Below are 17,796 nucleotides of genomic sequence, written 5' to 3'. Positions count from 1 at the left end.
AGCTGCGATCATTGTCCATAACAGATGCTCACCCGGCTGCGCGTCGCTGCCACTTCAAGGTAATTTGTAACGGGGTTGCGCTGCATTTTACCTGGTTTCTTGTGTCCATGCAATGCGCACTTTTGACCAAACACTCAGGTTCCTTTTCGATTTAAAGCTTTCGTGACTGCAGGGATTCATCTTCTTGGTTCTTTCGGTAAAGTTACGTAGAATGGAAATAATGAAATAATAAAATAAATTTTTTTATAATTTGTATTTTTTATTATTTTATTATTTCCATTCTACGTGACTTACGTAGAATGGAAATAATAAAATAATAAAAATAAATATTAAACAATTAAATGTATTATGTTTTATCTGTATTTTTTTTATTATTTCCATTCTACGTGACTTTACCGAAAGAACCAAGAAGATGAATCAGGTTCCTGCCGACTTTTAAATCCTTTTACCGAAATACCGATGTAAGGTTATTTGAAATCGGTAATGCGGTTTAAAGGGTTTTGAAATTGGCACCCCGATCGCTTAAATTCGTAGGGTTGGCTGGCAAGTAAGGTCAATGTTTATGCAATCAGTCAGTGTCCATGGGTCAGCGTTCACATGAGTAATGGATCAGCGTTCATGTGATGGGTCAGTGTTCGTGCGATGCGTCAGTGTCTGTGTGATGGGTCAGTGTGTGTGTGTGTGATGGATCAGTATTCAAGGAATAATAGTTAATAATTGAAAGTCCTTGCTTTCCTTGAGGGACTAGAATGCCACGTCGCGTGATAGCAGTGGCCCTGTGTTGTGGCTGATGTTTTATTGCGTGGTGTTGTGAAGCCACGTGGTGCGGCGAAATCTCTGCGGTGCACAATTTGTCAAGCTTACTGATTTAAACGGTTAGGCTGCCGATTTTTAAACCCTTGTACTGCAAAGCGCAAAAAACTGCGGCTAATATCTTCTTGGTTCTTTCGGTAAAGTCACGTAGAAGGGAAATAATAAAATAATAAAAATAAAACATAATAAAATACAATTCTCACGACGTTTCGGCCACAACGCAAGCAGCCGTCCTCAGGTGAAGAACAGGGCTGTCGGAAAGACAGCGTCTGAATGTTTATTGTTTTATATTTTTATTATTTTATTATTTCCCTTCCACGTGACTTTACCGAAAGAACCAAGAAGATGAATCCCTGCAGTCACGAAAGCTTTAAATCGAAATGTGGCTAATATGTTTATCTATATTTGTTCAGCCAAAATTTTTTTCAAAGCGGTACGGTCCGCTTTGAAAATCGGGACGGGGTGAAAAGGGTAAAAAAAAATTGTCAGCCCCACCGCTGAAATAGTTAGTGTTGTAAAGCTGCGTCGCGCGCTCTGCTGCGTGTGCGTGGACGAGTGTGTGTCGCCACGAGACGCCGCTATACGTAGCCGATGAGGCGGGGAGTGCTGGGGAAGTTGCGGCGCATGCCCATGCACTTGTCGCGGTCGATGAAGAGCGAGTTGGCCTTGACCCCGAGGTCGTGCTCCAGCGCTGCGCGCGTGGAGGCGAGGACCTGCAACGCAGACTCGGCCTCCGCCTTGCGCCGCTTGAGCGCGCCGATGGTGTCCTGCAGCTCGTGCACCTCGCCCATCAGCCTGAGCAAAGCAGAGGCAGCGGCCGCTCGCTGACCGCATTTCGCTACTCGACGCCGGCCACACCACAGCCGACGTGACAAGACACTGTCAGGGAAATGTGCCGCCAGACCCCGACGCCTGCTGTCATAATATACAGCAGGCGTCGGGGCCGGGATCGAACTCACGACCCTCCTGTATACCAGGCGAGGTAGTTAACATCAACTAGCCACCGTGATGATGATGAGAGAGACACACAAACTCCAAATATACAGCAGCAGGCGTCGGGGCCGGGATCGAACTCACGACCCTCCTGTATACCAGGCGAGGTAGTTAACATCTAGCCACCGTGGCGCCTAGAGCTTGTTGGCTTCTGGTCTCCGCAAGGAGGGTTGATGGATTCTCTTAACTAGCAGTTAGAAGCAACAGCACGCACGGGTGTGATGCCTCACCAACAGGGCTGCCACCATGCTTCGTATGCGTATCACGTGACAACCTGGCATTACATGCACCGTCCATTTGGCCTTGTCTTGTTACAAAAACACTACGCACGCACCCCCGTTGGGATTTGAGACGTGAGCAAAAGTGCGTCGCCATAAACCACGCTCCGTGGGCTTTAGGAGCAAACCTTCGAGGAAGATTTCCGAACCAGGGCGGCCTCCATGCGGCGTGTTCAAGTCACGGAGGAGGGAAGGGTACCTTGACCTGTAGGGTCAGTGTGGCTTCTCTATAGGGTCGGTGTGGCTCTCCTATAGGGTCAGTGTGGCTCTCCTATAGGGTCAGTGTGGCTCCCCCATAGGGTCAGTGTGGCTCTCCTATAGGGCCAGTGTGACTCTCCTATAGGGTCAGTGTAGCTCCCTTGTAGGGTCAGTGTGATTCTCCTATAGGGTCAGTGCGACTCCCTTGTAGGGTCAGTGTGGCTCTCCTATAGGGTCAGTGTGGCTCCCCGATAGGGTCAGTGCGACTCCCTTGTAGGTCTAGTGTAATTCCCCTATAGGGTCAGTGTGACTCCCCTATAGGGCCAGTGTGAATCTCACTTGACTTGTGGGGCATCGCGACACAGTTCCACGTTGGGCCTTCGGATGCGCTCCTCCAAACGCGTCTGAGCCACCTTCAGGGGCGCCTGCTTCTCCTGGATGGCTCTCTTGATGTTCTCAATCAGCACCTCCGTCTGGAAGATCTCTTGCATGGTCTGTTGATGACAAACGCACAGATCTGTGTTTACAGGAACGCCGCTCTGTATGGGTGCAGTGTGTGTTCGTGCGTATTTGTTGAACTTCTTTCGCACCGTACGTAGCCAACCGTGGGGTGCCGGGGGGAAGGACAACAACCTAAACACAAACAAACAATTATAAATAAATGAGTTTTCAAACTAGATTAATACGTGCTTAGCTCCAGTGACTTCGTAATATTGGAAGGAAGATCGCAGCTAGCTACATACAGTGCGAAAGAAGTTCAACATACATCCAAATCAATTTAACACGTAGGCTTTCGCGACCAATATTATTCATAATATAGATTTTTGGGTCAGATCGCGTTATTTATAAATGTGTCGTAACCTTCCACCACCCGACACGGCTGTGCTCACCTTCGCCAGGTGTGTCTGCAGCTTGTTTTTGGTCTCGGCCGTCTCAGAGACACGGTTGGTGAAGGCCACGTTGACGGAGTTGAACTGCTGCCACATGTTGGTCGAGGCCACCTCCAGCGTGGCCTCCACGTCCTCGCGCAGCTTGGAGGAGGCCGCGCGCTCGCACTGCGACCGCACGATGTTGTCCTCCGTGAACTTGGCCCAGGACTCGGGCACGGAGATCCTTGGGAGAGGGGGGGGGCACGGAGGAACGACAAATTCCCCGCTCCGCCGCCACCACCGCCGGCGTCGTCTACGGAAGCGCTCGCCGCTGCGGCCCGTGACGAGGTCACGGGCGGAAAGGTCACAGACGAGCATGGGGAGCACTGGCAATTGAATGTATGTATGTACGTGTAAAGGGGAGCGGTGGTGTAGCGGTTAGCGCGCTGCGTTATGAACCTGGCGACCCGGGTTCGATTCCCGCTCACGGCTAACACCAGTGACGATTATCTAAACCGGTCCTGGGCCTCCCCGAGGTCGACTCAGCCTTAAATGAGTACCTGGTGCGGTGTGCAAACATAGCCACTCGGGAGACAAAGGCGGTCGGGCGTGGTGCTGGCCACCCACCCCCTCGTGTACCGTTCTGGCCTTCATAGATGCTCGCTAACAGCACTTGCCCCTACAGTCTGTTAAGGCTATACGGGGGATCTTTATCTTTGTATGTTGAACTTCTTTCGCACCATTCTGTCACCGTTTTTAAAACAATTTCCAGCTCCTTGAGTGAAGGTGCTCTATAAATGTAGTATAAAGCTAGCAGGAATTTTTCCGAGTGCAGAACCAAATTTGACGTGGATTGTTCTTGTCTGTGGTCAGTGCTGCACAAGTCGCATACCTACATCAACCGACTACAACTCGAGGTGCCAAATGAAACGCAGGCGGTCGACTGCATTCCAAGCCAGGATCCCAGCGGTGCCACTCGGAGCCAACCCAGCCACCTCTGTAGGCTGCGATGTGCAGCGGCTGGGTTAAAGTGTATGCCTGGCGCCCATCAGTCTACCAAAGGAACAGGGTGGCGAGGGGGAAAGGGGGCAAAGGGGGGAATTTGCCCCAGACCTCACGCACCAAGGAGTGCCCACAGCGGGCCTGGTTTTGCTCATGGAGCAAGGGGATCCCGCGGGGGCTTTCGATCCTGGGCCTGCACGAACCGTTGCAACGTTCCTACTGGACATCTGTGAAAAATAACTTTACAGCTCATCGTATTCCTCCTGCAGTATGAATGTTCTGATTCTGAACCTCTGGGTGGTTTCTCTACCAAAGTCGGCGGTGCCGTAGCCCCCCACCCCCTATTCTGCGCCCCCCCCCCCCACCTCCTCCTCCCCCCATCGTGGCGCCGCTCGGGCTTACGCGGGGTCCAGTTGCTCCACGCCTCGGAAGAAGCTGATGCCCTCGGAGGAGTTTCCCAGGTGCTGGCACTTCTCGTCGATGCGCAGGGCGTTGTGCTTGTCGCTGGCGTCGCGTTCCAGCTCGTGGTATGCCGCCCTGCTCGCGCTGACGTCACAACGTGCGTGCGCGCGCATGTCTGTTGAACCTCCTTCGCACCGTACGTAGCTCAACCGCGTTCGTCGGAGGTGCGAAAATCCGGCGACGGGGGGGGGGGGTGGAAATGCAGCGGAGGAAGCCGTGCGGGGAGCGTTTTTAGGCACCAGGGCCTGCTTCTCGCTGCTTTCAAAAGTCTGGGCGAAGCGATTTCCTCGCTCCAACGAGCAACGAGGCACCGGAGCACATCGCCTGTTCGCAGCCCTCAGCCAGTGGTGGACATTCCACATTCATATATATATATATCGTGGTGCGAGTCTATCAATAGGACATCCGCTGTTGACTTCTCCATAAATTGGTGCTAATTTGATCAAGCCTGTAGGGATGATGGGTTGAGTCAAACCGTTAACCCACCCCCCCCCCAAACCAAGATTTGAACTCGCGACCTTCCATTTGCGAGCCGTTCGCTCTACCGCTGAGCCACCCGGCTGGTTCTTACCGTGCTGGTCGCTTCGAAAACAAATCTGATGGCAATGCGGTGGTCAGGAGCCACGGACATGAAAACGAGTGGTGCCATTAGACACAGCCGTGCACGCGCCGTCACGAGAGGTGGACTTACACGAGCTGAGCGTTGATTTTGTTCAGCTTATTTCTCAATTGCTCTTGGGACCTCCGCACCACGTCCACCTCCTGACATGCACACGCAGGGCAGGGATGCACGCTGATCACCACAGACGACGCTCTTACAGCTTATGTGCAAGAGAAGATCGTGTGGAAGCTGCAGTGTATGAAAGTCAGGGTTTAGTCTGAAAGGAGTGATACCTTAAAACCCTTTCCCGTTGCGAGACGTCTGCAAGTTGCAGGGTGGGGTGCCGTTCAACGCTGAATCTTGGAACGCACAAGCGGCTCAGGGTTAATTTTAATTAGAGATGCGTAGCGCCACTGTTTTAAAGACATTGTACTCACCGCAGAGAACTGTCGCGACACGACCGCACTCTACGATAGCTGGTGCCAAACTCTGCCAGACGCCCTCCCGCACGACCTATTATTTATAATTCCGTTTTGATTACGTTCGTGTACGTCATCGGAACGGAATGGGAAGAAAGACTGGTGGTGTACACGTTCGTCATCGGAACGGGAGAGGGTTAAGGCTGAGGTGGGTAGCACTAATCTACGAGAGGGTCAATTTAGGTTGAGACTTATCAATGAATGAATGAGTAAGCTGTGGGTCTTGTGAGTTAATGGGACCCATTATTGAGTGAGTGAAGTATGGGACACATGAGTGAGTGATTGGGTGGGTGGGTGGGTGAGCAAGTGAGGTGAGCTATGAAACCTACGGGCAGGGTGAGTGAGTAAGAAGTGTGAAATCGGCGTGCGAGTGAGTTTAGAATCAGAATCTTTATTCATACTGGCAGAATCCGATGGGTGAATGGAACCAGCGGGTGAGTGAGTGAGTGAGTTGTGGGGGGCACCTGCAGTAGCTGTTTCTCCACGTCATCGTGCACCATGTCCATGCCCATGCGCTTCTCCCGGTGGTAGAGGCACTCCTTGCACACCTGGAGAGGAGAAAGCCACGAGTGAGCCCTACACGGCGTAGGTGCACACACAGCAGCGTATTTGGACTGCTAACATGTTCTGGTGGGTATGTATGTGTGTGTGTGTTGGCGAGCGGTGGCGCGGTGGTTAGCGCACTACGGTACGAACCCGACGACCCGAGTTCGAATACCACTCACGACCAACATTCGATGACCGAATGTCTGATTGTATTTTTTGTGAACTGCTTTTTGTGTTTCGCTTGTTGTCCTTCCTACCGTACCTCCAATTAGCACGACTGGCTACGTGCGGTGCGAAAGAAGTTCAACATACATACTCCCCCTAGGTCTACTCGGCGTTAAAGGAGTACCTGGTGCGGTGTGTTCACATCAGCACCGGGGAGACAAATGCGGCCGGGCCTAGGTGCTGGCCACCCACCTTTTTTGTGCCTTGCCGGCTAACAGCACTTGCCTCAACAGCCTGTGAGAGGTTATACGGTGGATATTTGTCTTTGGTTTTGTGTGTGTGGATTAGCAGGCGAGTTTTATTGTTACGTGTGCTCGTTGTGTGTTATATGCACAGCTCCCGACACCAAATGTCAAAGACGAAGATCCCCCGTGTAGCCTTAACTGACCGCTGGGGCAAGTGATGTTAGCGAGTAGCATCTATGAAGGCCTGCACGTGGCGATGTTTACACACCGCACCGGGTACTCATTTGAGGCCGAGTCGAGCTAGGGGAAGTCCCACGACCGGTTCAGATAATCGTCACTGATGTTGGCCGTGAGCAGGAATCGAACTCGGGTCGCCGGGTTCAGAGGGCAGCGTAGCGCGCTAACCGCTACGCCACCGCTCCCCCACACCCACCCACACAGATAGTCAGAGAAACGCACTTCCACTCTGACTCGGGGCACGAACCCCGCGGGCTGGGGACGCGAGGATAAACAGCGAGTCGGCTCAGCGGTAGCGTGTGAAGCGAGGCAGGTGGGGAGACGCGGGTTGGGAGTGCTTCTGGAGACACACTCCTGTGTGTGGGTGGGGATGTCCCGGGCAAGGAATGAGGTGTGCACGATGTACAGGGTGGTCCAGATGTCTCGTGGCTCCCAATTAATTCACCCTTCACAATTGTTCTTCTCGCCTTTAAGTATTAATTTCTGTGTAGGTGTGTGCAGGTGTGGCGGTGTGGGGGTGAACAGGTGTAGCCGTGTAGGTGTGGGTAGGTGTTGGCAGTGTGGGGGCCACCAGTTGCAGTGGAAGGAGGAGTCTGTTTAGTTCGGGATGTTCTGACGCAAATGAGCCTGGAAGTGCAGCTCGGCGAATGAAGATGCCGGCACGTGAATCTCACTGTGACGGATAACCCGGGGCGCCCAAATATCTCCATCATTCTATTTCAATTGATTCCCTCTCCCAATCGATTCGAAGTGCCCCCCCCCCACCCCAAAAAAAAAAACGCTCGAGAAAGTGACTTCCATTCGCCACTAGCAATCAGGTGTACACAGGTGTTGCTGTATGGATGTTGAACTTCTTTCGCGCCGTACGTAACCGACCGTGCTGACATCCGGGCGCGTCGTACTGCGGGCGTGCGCAGGTGGCATGCGGTGTCAGTGGTTCTGTGATGTCCCAAGCAGCGGGCACGAGAGGTGGGCGGTGGTGGAGCGAGCGAGGGGGCAGGGAGGAGGGAGGGGGTGCATTGCACCCTGCCCCCCCCCGCGGCGCGATGTAGGCGGGGCGGCACCTGCATCGGCCCCTCGGTCTCGGCGAGCGCGCGCTCCACGCGCTTCTTCATGTCGCCCAGCGCGTTCATCTCGGCGACGCTGCGCTGCATCTCGTGGCTCAGCTCCGCCCTCCAGAAGGAGATGTCGCCCACGCGCTCGCCCAGCCCGCGGCTGCTCTCGGCCTGAACGCGGCGCGTCGCCTGCTCCGCGTCGCGCAGCAGGCGAACCGTGTCGTGGCGCAGGCGCTCGGCGTCGTGGCGCGACACCTCGGAGCGCGAGTAGTGGCCCTGGTTGGCTCGCTGCCACTCGAGGGGCGTGAAGCGAGCCGACAGGACCAGAGCCGTGCGGCTCGCCGAGGGGGACCCCGCGGAGGCCAGGGGCGGCATGCGCGGGTGCTGCATCTGCAGGTGCTGATGCGACGGGGCGGTCATGACCCGCGCGCCGTTGCCCAAGGAGGAGCTGGCTGGGCGCCAGTGCACGCAGGGGTTGTAGCTGCGTGGAGGAAAAGAAAAAAGATTCAAACAACGCGCGTCCGACGTGAAGCTATATGTATAAAAATGATAACCAGGTAAGGGCCCACTGAGCTATGCAGCTCCTTTTTCAGAAGCGACCTGGCCGCAAATGATAGCTCAACGAAGCGGCTTATCATAATCACGTGGACATTTATAGCGGCAGCCAAATAGTCTAAACGCGTGGTGTTCATTTATAAATGTGGCGAGAAAATCCGGTGGACCCGGAGAAAAACTCACGCGACCACGGGGAGAGAAACACCGCAAACTCCAAATATACAGCAGGCGTCAGGGTCGGGATCGAACCCACGACCTTCTGTATACCAGGCGAGGTAGTTAACATCTCGCCACCGCGGTGAGATGCGGCGGTCACGTGCGCGACATTGTGTGCGTGGTATTTTGAACCTCTTTCTCAGCGTACGTAGCCAACCGTGGTTATCGTATCACCGTTCGCAAAAAGAGAATGGCATAACGTATGAGTTCGGTGGCAGGACGAGAAAAATAAGAAGACCCCGTGACGCAGAAACATTTTATTTTAAAATAAATTTTAAGGCCACGGCCAATCCACTGCTGGATGAATGCCTTCCTCTCCAAACTATGACCGAACACGTGCGTCAGCGCGGGTTGATGGACAGTAGAGGTGTTTCGATTTAAAGCTTTCGTGACTGCAGGGATTCATCTTCTTGGTTCTTTCTACGTGACTTTACAGAAAGAACCAAGAAGTAGAGGTGTTTCGGAGGTAATATAAATAATGGACTCGGTTCTTCTACATCGCAATTTGCACAAGACCTCAAAGCGCTTTACACTCTGGCGTATTAAGTTATGGCGAAAGCAGGCTGTAAGAGGGGGTGAGTTTTCGGACGAGTAAAAAAAAGCGTCTCAAACTAGATCCCCCAAGGGATGGGGGAAGGGAATTCAACAATCGCAGAGCCTATTCTTAGGTTTTTTCGGTAAAGTCACGTAGGTAAAAAATTTAAATTAATAAAAGTAAAATAAAATAAAATATTTTTATTTTACTTTTATTAATTTTGATTTTTTTACGAATATGAATCCTTGCAGTCACGAAATCTTCAAATCTAGAATCGCAGAGCCTGGCTGCAGACGGCTCCGTTTGTCTCCCACAGAACACCACACAGTCCGGCCTTTGGGAATAACGGGTTTAGACCAGAATTAGCAGATCTAAGTTTTTGCAGTGGAATATACAACTTGAGCAGAGATCAGTGAGATATTTATAAGCCAACCCATCCAAGGCCTTAAACGTGAGAAGAAGAACCTTAAAGTCGATTATTTCGGACATCGCCACCGATGGTTGTCGACACTGGGAATATAACTCAGGTGACTGGGTGCATAGCACAGTGCGCTAACCACTGCGCCACCGCTCCCCACCCGCCCCGTGACACCAAATCCCCAAATGGAAATGAGCCCTTGCACCTAAACTGTCCCAGATAAAGCCTCGACATCACTCTCCTACATTTCCCACTTCGTATCTACTGAATACATCTCTCTCCTCCCAATTCTGAATATGTATATATGTTCTCTTATCATGAATACATTTATCGAATATCTCATATGAATGATCTCCCTCTCATGTCCCATCTTAATGGATATTTTGCCTATCTCTTCTGAATACAGATATTTAATTTCCTATTATTAGATGTCCAACTATACACATGTGTGTAGGGAAGTGTGAACGTGCATGCTTGTGTCGTAGCATACGTGTGTGCAGTAGTGTAGATGTGCAGTGTTGTAGTTGAGTGGGTCAGCAAGTGTGCAGTGTTGTAGTTGAGTGGGTCAGCAAGTGTGCAGTGTTGTTGTTGAGTGGGTCAGCAAGTGTGCAGTGTTGTAGTGGAGTGGGCCAGCAAGTGTGCAGTGTTGTAGTTGAGTGGGCCAGCACGTGTGCAGTGTTGTAGTTGAGTGGGCCAGCAAGTGTGCAGTGTTGTAGTTGAGTGGGTCAGCAAGTGTGCAGTGTTGTAGTTGAGTGGGCCAGCAAGTGTGCAGTGCTGTAGTTGAGTGGGCCAGAAAGTGTGCAGTGTAGTAGTTGAGTGGGTCAGCAAGTGTGCAGTGTTGTAGTGGAGTGGGCCAGCAAGTGTGCAGTGTTGTAGTTGAGTGGGCCAGCAAGTGTGCAGTGTTGTAGTTGAGTGGGTCAGCAAGTGTGCAGCGTTGTAGTGGAGTGGGCCAGCAGGTGTGCAGTGTAGTAGTTGAGTGGGTCAGCAAGTGTGCAGTGTTGTAATTGAGTGGGCCAGCAAGTGTGCAGTGTTGTAGTGGAGTGGGTCAGCAAGTGTGCAGTGTAGTAGTTGAGTGAGGCAGCAAGTGTGCAGTGTTGTAGTTAAGTGGGCCAGCAAGTGTGCAGTGTTGTAGTTGAGTGGGTCAGCAAGTGTGCAGTGTTGTAGTTGAGTGGGCCAGCAGGTGTGCAGTGTTGTAGTTGAGTGGGCCAGCAAGTGTGCAGTGTTGTAGTTGAGTGGGTCAGCAGGTGTGCAGTGTTGTAGTTGAGTGGGCCAGCAGGTGTGCAGTGTTGTAGTTGAGTGGGTCAGTGAGTGTGCAGTGTTGTAGTTGAGTGGGTCAGCAAGTGTGCAGTGTTGTAGTTGAGTGGGTCAGCAAGTGTGCAGTGTAGTAGTTGAGTGGGTCAGCAGGTGGGCAGTGTTGTAGTTGAGTGGGCCAGCAAGTGTGCAGTGTTGTAGTGGAGTGGGTCAGCAGGTGTGCAGTGTTGTAGTTGAGTGGGTCAGCAAGTGTGCAGTGTTGTAGTTGAGTGGGTCAGCAAGTGTGCAGTGTTGTAGTTGAGTGGCAGTACGGGTGTGTGCTGATGACCGACCCGGCTGGGTGCCTGTAGCTGGCCCGCATGGTGCTGATGGAGGGCAAGAAGGGGCCCATGGCTGCTCGCGACCGCACGTACGTGGCCGCGTTCGTTGCGCCAAGCAGCTCCATTGAACCTCAAATCTAAGCCCCGGGGGGAGAGGCGAGGGAGGCGCGGAGACGCTGACACTTTAACAACGGCCGCTGCCACGAATCCCAATCGTACTTGCTCAATGCGGGAGAACTTCTTCACAATTCTGGAAAATCGACCGACGAGGCTGGTTGTTCGCAATGACCAGCGGGAACTTCACGCTACTCAAATTGTAAATATTTTTCCGAAGCGACCTGGCCACGAATGATAGCTCAGCAAAGTGGCTTATCGCGTAGAAATCTATAGTAGCAGCCAAATAATACAAAATTGTAAATGTTGTGGATTTGCTCTCCAACACACCGGTGTGCTGAAGTAGTCACTAATTGCCACGTTTTGCTTACGTGACAAACCTTACGAAATGGCTGTGTCGGGTGGTGGCGGGTTAACAACACATTTATATTTACGCGATCTAACCCAAAAAACCCATTTATTGTGGAAAATACAAAATTGGTATTCTCTGGTCTGACACTTATGAGATTAGGACATAAAGAACGCTGTCTCTGGTGTAGGCCAATCCGTTTCAAAGACAATGCATATATTATCAGAGCGTGTTGGTTTGCATGTTCACCACAAGTACATGGGGTTAATGCGAACTTGATTTCTTGCATAAGGTTTCTATTTGGTGTTTGAACATCTTAGCACCTCCTGTTTTATTGCCAGAAAGGGTAACACCTATTCTTATGTTTCACATTGTGATACTGCCTCGGCAGTGGTGCACAAGCATACATAACATACGCTTACAACTTTCATCAATACCATTGCTCTTAAATGAATTATATACTTAATACGAGACGTTTTAGGCAATTTTCCTTCTTTATGGCAGAGGCATACGAAGAATGGCCAACGTTGCATGACATCTTGTAACGTTAAAGAAGTGTAGAGGGCTCAGAGGGGGTCCCCTAGGGGCTCTATGTCTGACTCCGAAGCCACTTACTTCGTAACAGTCCGAGGTCCCGCGCCGGTGTCGAGACAGACACGAGAGGCGCCACTCCGAAGCCACTCCGACCACGCGAAACCCGCGCACTTTTGTGCTGGAGCTGAGTGCTGTTTGTGGACGGCAGAGTCACTGTTGCTATGAGCGCCCCGTGCCGTGTGGATGACTTCTCGTGGGAAGGTGGGTGGGGGTGTGTGCAGTGCGATTTCTGCTGCACGTCACGCGTTCTGCATTCACAGGCGCTCTTGGCTGGCGTGGTGTGTAATGATATGCGGTGAAGAAATGAGGCCCCCCCATCCATTCATTCATTGCATCATCAACTCGCCGGGGTGGTGGCGGGGGGGGGGCTCTGATGGCTCCTTTGTGCGACGACGTTCCTCCCGCCCTACCCACCTGGGGTGGCGACAATGGAGCGGTCCTCAAATATCCGGACGTCGTGTGGACGTGTGAGTGAATGGTCGTGTCGGTTCACGCGCGCGCGTGCGTGGGGTTCCTGCGGTGTGCCGAGCCAGTCACAACACAACTAAAACGCGTTAATTATTCACGCGAATTAAATGACTCATATAAATAAAACACGCGCGTTTTATTGTACATTTATTGTGACGGCATTATATTAAGGGTTTTTTCCCCCCTTCTGGATATCCACACCAAACGTCACCATTAATATGTCATCGCGCACAACGATGATCATTAACTCATACCAATGGCGCTTTATGGGATTCAAATTTAGAATGCGGGAGATATTAACTTACTCAAATCAAAATCGCCCTCTCTTTATTTACACAGGTTCAGTAAATTAATGGCTTCCGAAACAGAATCATTGCTTCTCTGTACGTGCTGACGATACATTTCTGTATTTGGACCAAATCTATCACGCGTAGCTTGTTTCGGCTGATATAGAATTCACATTGTGTCCTAAATCAATTCAGTTGACATCGTATATTTTTGGAAGGACATACGTATGCATCTGTTCTATCCATTTTCCACAGAACGTACGTGCTAATATAATGCCACGACTTATAGGAAAACTGCATACATACTATTAATCAGAAACCCAAGTACTACACCTCACATCCAACACCCATAGTGCAACTCGTGTAAAGGCATTGTACAATTCCTGGAAGTCAGTGACTGATTTCACAATTGTAAGTGTGCTCTTTATCAACACTGAATACGAGCGGCATGTGAGACTTTTCTTGTCCCAAATAATCTATTACTATTTATTTTACTTATTTATTATTTAGCCACGTAAGGCCCACCGAGCTCTGAAGACCGAGAGACACTGCTGTCCCGGAGACCATCGGATAAGTGAAGCCACTGAGAGAGAGAGAGGGAGAGACAGAGAGAGTCAGGGCTGTCCCAGAGACCATTGTATAAGTGAAGCCACTGACAGAGAGAGAGGCACAGAGAGAGTCAGGGCTGTCCCGAAGACGATCTGATAAGTGAACCGACTGAGAGGGAGAGAGAGCGCGAGAGGGACAGGGAGAGTCAGGGCTGTTTCGGAGACCACCCCACAAGTGGTTGGTCTTTGTGCGTGGCACACGGCCGCTCCTCAGCCAGTTGATCTGGCTCCCACGCAGTGCCGAGGCGATTCTCTCAGATCATCGGGTGGAGGTCTCTCTCACAGGGCAACGCTCGACCACACGGCCGTAGATCGAGGGGGAGGTTCCATGGGGAAGATGAACCATGCGACACGGGCTCTGCTCCCTGATGCGCGTGTTTAATTGTTTCTTTTTTGCGGGGTTAAATCGGGTAAATATAAATGTGTAGTTAAACCCGCGACCACCCCGACACAGCCAATTAGTAAGGTTCGTCACGTTAACAAAACCTGCCAATTCGTTACTACATCAGCGCACCGGTATGTTGGAGAGTAAACCCACAACATTTGCAATTAGAGAACGACGTTTCGCTAACCCCCCCCCCCACCAACCCCCCCTCTTTATTATGGATAATATTATGTCGCGACAGCCTCCGTGTTAAACTTAATTGCCTCTGTGTCAGCGGGGGCCTTGGGACTCGAGCGACAGGTCGCCGCCACTGCCGTCTCGCGATGAGAACGACGGCGCTCGAGGTCGACGCTACGAGGCCCCCTGCACGCTTCACGGGTTTCGCGTTGAGAGGTCGTGCGCGTGGATTGTTGTTGTTGTTGTGCCCTTCTCGGGGACGGAGATCGGAAGGATATATTTCAAATTCAGCGCCATCAAAAATGTCATCTTGCTGCCCTCAAAAGACCTCGGCAACCCGTATGTCTTCTGTGCGGCGTACGCATCATGCTCGTCGTTTGTGGCCGGCCAATGTTGTTGCCACTCTGTGTGTGTGTGGAGTGTATGTGGTGTGTATGGGGGGGAGCGGTAGTGTAGCAGTTAGCGCGTCGCTACGAACCCGGCGACCCGAGTTCGATTTGCCACTCACAGCCAACACCAGTGACGATTATCTGAACCAGTCCTGGGCCTCCCCCTAGGTCGACTCAGCCTCGAATTAGTACCTGGTGCGGTCTGTAAACATCGCCACTGCGAAGACAAAGGCGGTCGGGCGTGGTGCTGGCCACCCACCCCCTCGTGTGCCACTGCACCGGCCTTAATAGGTGCTCGCTAACAGCACTTGTTCCAAGAGTCTGTGACAGGCTATACGGGGGGGATCTTTGTCTTTGTGTTAGTGTGTGTAATCGAGATAGAGGGAACGGAACACTGCGCCTTGGTAACGAAGCAAAGTGGAGCAAGGGGGGGGGGGGTGGCGATGATGGAGGTGGGGAAAATGGAGAGCGCGTGCGCCGCGTGGCCTCGCTGGATTTTGTTAACGCGAAACTCTGAGAGCAACCCAAGTCAAGGCCCCCTCACCACCACCACCACCACCCGTGCCGTGCTCATTTATTGATACGAATTCGCATGCGTTATTCATCGTTCTAGGAACGGAGTGTGTAATTTGAGTGGCAGCGAGAGGGTGAATGAAACTGGAACGTGGCTTCACGTGCGTTGACGATGTCCCGCGAGATTTCCTCGCTTTTGGGAGAACAACGTGGGATGTTGATGTTGGGTTAAAATCAAAGAGACGCTCCAAATGAGACATTGAGGCGATGCTAATCTCTTGCTTACAGTCCCAAGTCGGTGATAATAATTCCACGTTCCTATGGCAGGAACCAATCTTCTTGTTGGGAAATCTTTCTGGAGATTTAAAAGTCCCGGATTTTGTTCTCAGTTGGGTAATAATAGACCGGTCAAGACCACGCATTCACATGCAGTTCTCCCCTCTTGCGGTATTGAGCGGTATGCGACTTCCTCCCATCCCCGTTGGTTCCACGGGGATAGGGGGAGGGATGCCGTGCAGTGCTTGCAATAGCCGGTGACTTCGAAAGAGCGGGAATGAGTTTTGGAAACTTTTCTCTGCGGTTAGTTTGTAAAATAGAAACGTGCGTTTAGATTTGCTTTTCATAATGTAGGTTTATTTTGGGGGAGTTAGACCACGTACATAACACATTCCTGCGGAGGGAGCTGGTAGGAACGTTGGATTGCTTGGTCAATGGTCAGGGTCAACGGCAGCGTGGTGTATTCCGCAAATATTCCCGACTGTGAGGGCGGGCACAAGCCGGCGTATTATTTGGCTGCTACTATAATAAGTTTTATAAGGGCACCACGGAGTGACCAGCCCCTCCCCAAGCAGCCCCACCCCTCCCATCCCCCACCCAGTCTAACCCTCCCCACCCAGCCCCTCCCTACCCTCCCCTCCCCACCCAGCCCCACCCTCCCCACCCAGCCCCTCCCTACCCTCCCCTCCCCACCTAGCCCCACCCTCCCCACCCATCCCCTCCCCACCCAGCCCCTCCCTCCCCACCCAGCTCCTCCCTGCACGACGGACACAATAATCCCCTGTGGGCTGGTGTAACCAGTAGGTTCCTACCAGTATAAATGTGTCGTTAAACACGCCACCACCCGACGCAGACAACTAGTAAGGTTTGTCACGTAAACAGAAAGTGCCAATTCGTTACGAGTACAGCACACCGGTGTGTTACAGAGCAAATCCACAATATTTAAATTGTTCTATTATTTGGCTGCTACTATAAATTTCCACGCGATAAGCCACTTCGCTTAACTATCATTCGTGGCCAGGTCGCTTCGGAAAAAGAAGCGAATAGCTGTGGGCCCTGACCTGGTAAACTAAAATAGTTTATTTTTATTTTTTGTATTTCTTTAGTGAGTTGCTTACCTTTCCAATACTTTCCACTCCTATTGCGTTTTTTAAAATTTGTTTGCTGTTGTAACGTTCTCACTCGCCCCGAACTGGACATCTCTGACAAAATAGCTTCATAGCTCATCGGATTCCTCCAGTATAAATATATAAATATTCCGATTCTAAGTAAATGGCAGAGCGGCAGCGAAGGCCACGTGGAGCTCTGTCCAATGGGGGCCTTCCCCAGCCGCGCTGGCGGTCAGAATCAGAACACGTATTTGCACCCGAGAAATCCGATGAGCTATAAAGCTTTTTTCCCCCCAGACGTCCAGTCGTGTGGCGTTGCGTGGCGGCGCATCTCTTCACACGGCTTGCGTCTTCCGCTGCTTGTATTTTTTGCGAGCCTTCCCACTTCGCCGCACGCGCGGTCTTCGGTTACGAGAGCGGGGGGTCTCGTCTCGCGTGTGAATCGTCACGGGAGCCGTCGGACAGCTCCAGAAAGATACACACGCGTCGCGACACTCTCTAAACAGTCGAGTCGCCGACTTGACCGACAGACGTGCCCCACGTGTCACATTCTTCGTCGGCTCCCGCTACGCCCTCGATATTGACCGTTCGGAGAGGTTGTGTCGACTGCGCTCGGTCAAGCACGGTTGCCAACGTACGGCGCACAAGAAGTTCAACGGGCATACGTGCGTACAAAAGCGTGGTGTTTCGTCGACCGTGTTCCTTTCTCCCACCCTCCCCCTTCCGCCCCCTCCCGTGTGCGCCTGGCCGAGTGTAGAGAGGCCGCTTGTTCTTGGAGCGAGTCGGGGGCGGGGGGGGCAGGTTGCTAGGACGCACGAGGAGACCCCCTGCAGAGCTCAGAGTCCTCGCGACCGAATCTTTACCTCTCCCTGGCGCATGACAGAACGGAGCGCCGCGTGAAGCCGCTGCTTCTAAACTAAACTATATATATTTTTTGTATTTTACCAGGTAATGCCCCACTGAGCTATGTAACGCTTTTTTAAGAAGCGAATCTTGGCTATCACGAAATGACAGTTCAACGAAGTGGCTCATCGTCACGCGGAAATTTATAGCAGCAGCCAAAATAATCTAAATGCGCGATGTTGAAGTCTAAATGTGGTGGGAAAAACCGGAGGATGCAGAGGAAAAATCCACGCGACCACGGGGAGAGAGATACCGCTGACTCCAATGTAGAGCAGGTTTCGGGGTCGGGATCGAACCCAGTCGAGGTAGTTAACAGCTCGCCACAACCACCACCACCAGCAGTAGCAGCTGGTGGTGGTGGACGTGACACCACGCATATATATTTC

General features: G+C 51.9%; 1 protein-coding gene across 1 annotated transcript; it reads right to left on the bottom strand.

Annotated features, from left to right (window-relative positions):
• Positions 1-491: 491 nt before the first annotated feature.
• Positions 492-12,483, bottom strand: LOC144942087 (tektin-3-like). The gene is made up of 9 exons (XM_078868810.1): positions 12,317-12,483; positions 11,251-11,375; positions 7,953-8,424; positions 6,160-6,243; positions 5,307-5,377; positions 4,556-4,699; positions 3,173-3,395; positions 2,622-2,776; positions 492-1,608 (listed from the first exon to the last, which is right to left on the bottom strand). Exons 2-9 carry the CDS (start codon positions 11,361-11,363, stop codon positions 1,392-1,394), a joined length of 1,479 nt encoding a protein of 492 aa, XP_078724936.1. The 5' UTR covers positions 11,364-11,375; positions 12,317-12,483; the 3' UTR covers positions 492-1,391.
• Between the last annotated feature and the right edge of the window lie 5,313 nt (positions 12,484-17,796).

The sequence above is a fragment of the Lampetra fluviatilis genome, chromosome 1, assembly GCF_964198595.1.
Source record: "Lampetra fluviatilis chromosome 1, kcLamFluv1.1, whole genome shotgun sequence".
NCBI classification, from domain to species: domain Eukaryota; kingdom Metazoa; phylum Chordata; class Hyperoartia; order Petromyzontiformes; family Petromyzontidae; genus Lampetra; species Lampetra fluviatilis.
This window is presented reverse-complemented; position numbering and strand designations above follow the sequence as displayed.

What these genes read in the sequence shown, in the direction of transcription:
- LOC144942087 (XM_078868810.1), bottom strand. Translation starts at nt 11,363, where the DNA reads ATGGAGCTGCTTGGCGCAACGAACGCGGCCACGTACGTGCGGTCGCGA. An exon ending in TGGAGAAACAGCTACTGCAG is followed by an intron (nt 5,378 to 6,159) that starts GTGCCCCCCACA and finishes TGTGCATGTCAG; the next exon opens with GAGGTGGACGTGGTGCGGAG. An exon ending in CGCGATGCCCCACAAGTCAA is followed by an intron (nt 1,609 to 2,621) that starts GTGAGATTCACA and finishes TGCTTTGCTCAG; the next exon opens with GCTGATGGGCGAGGTGCACG.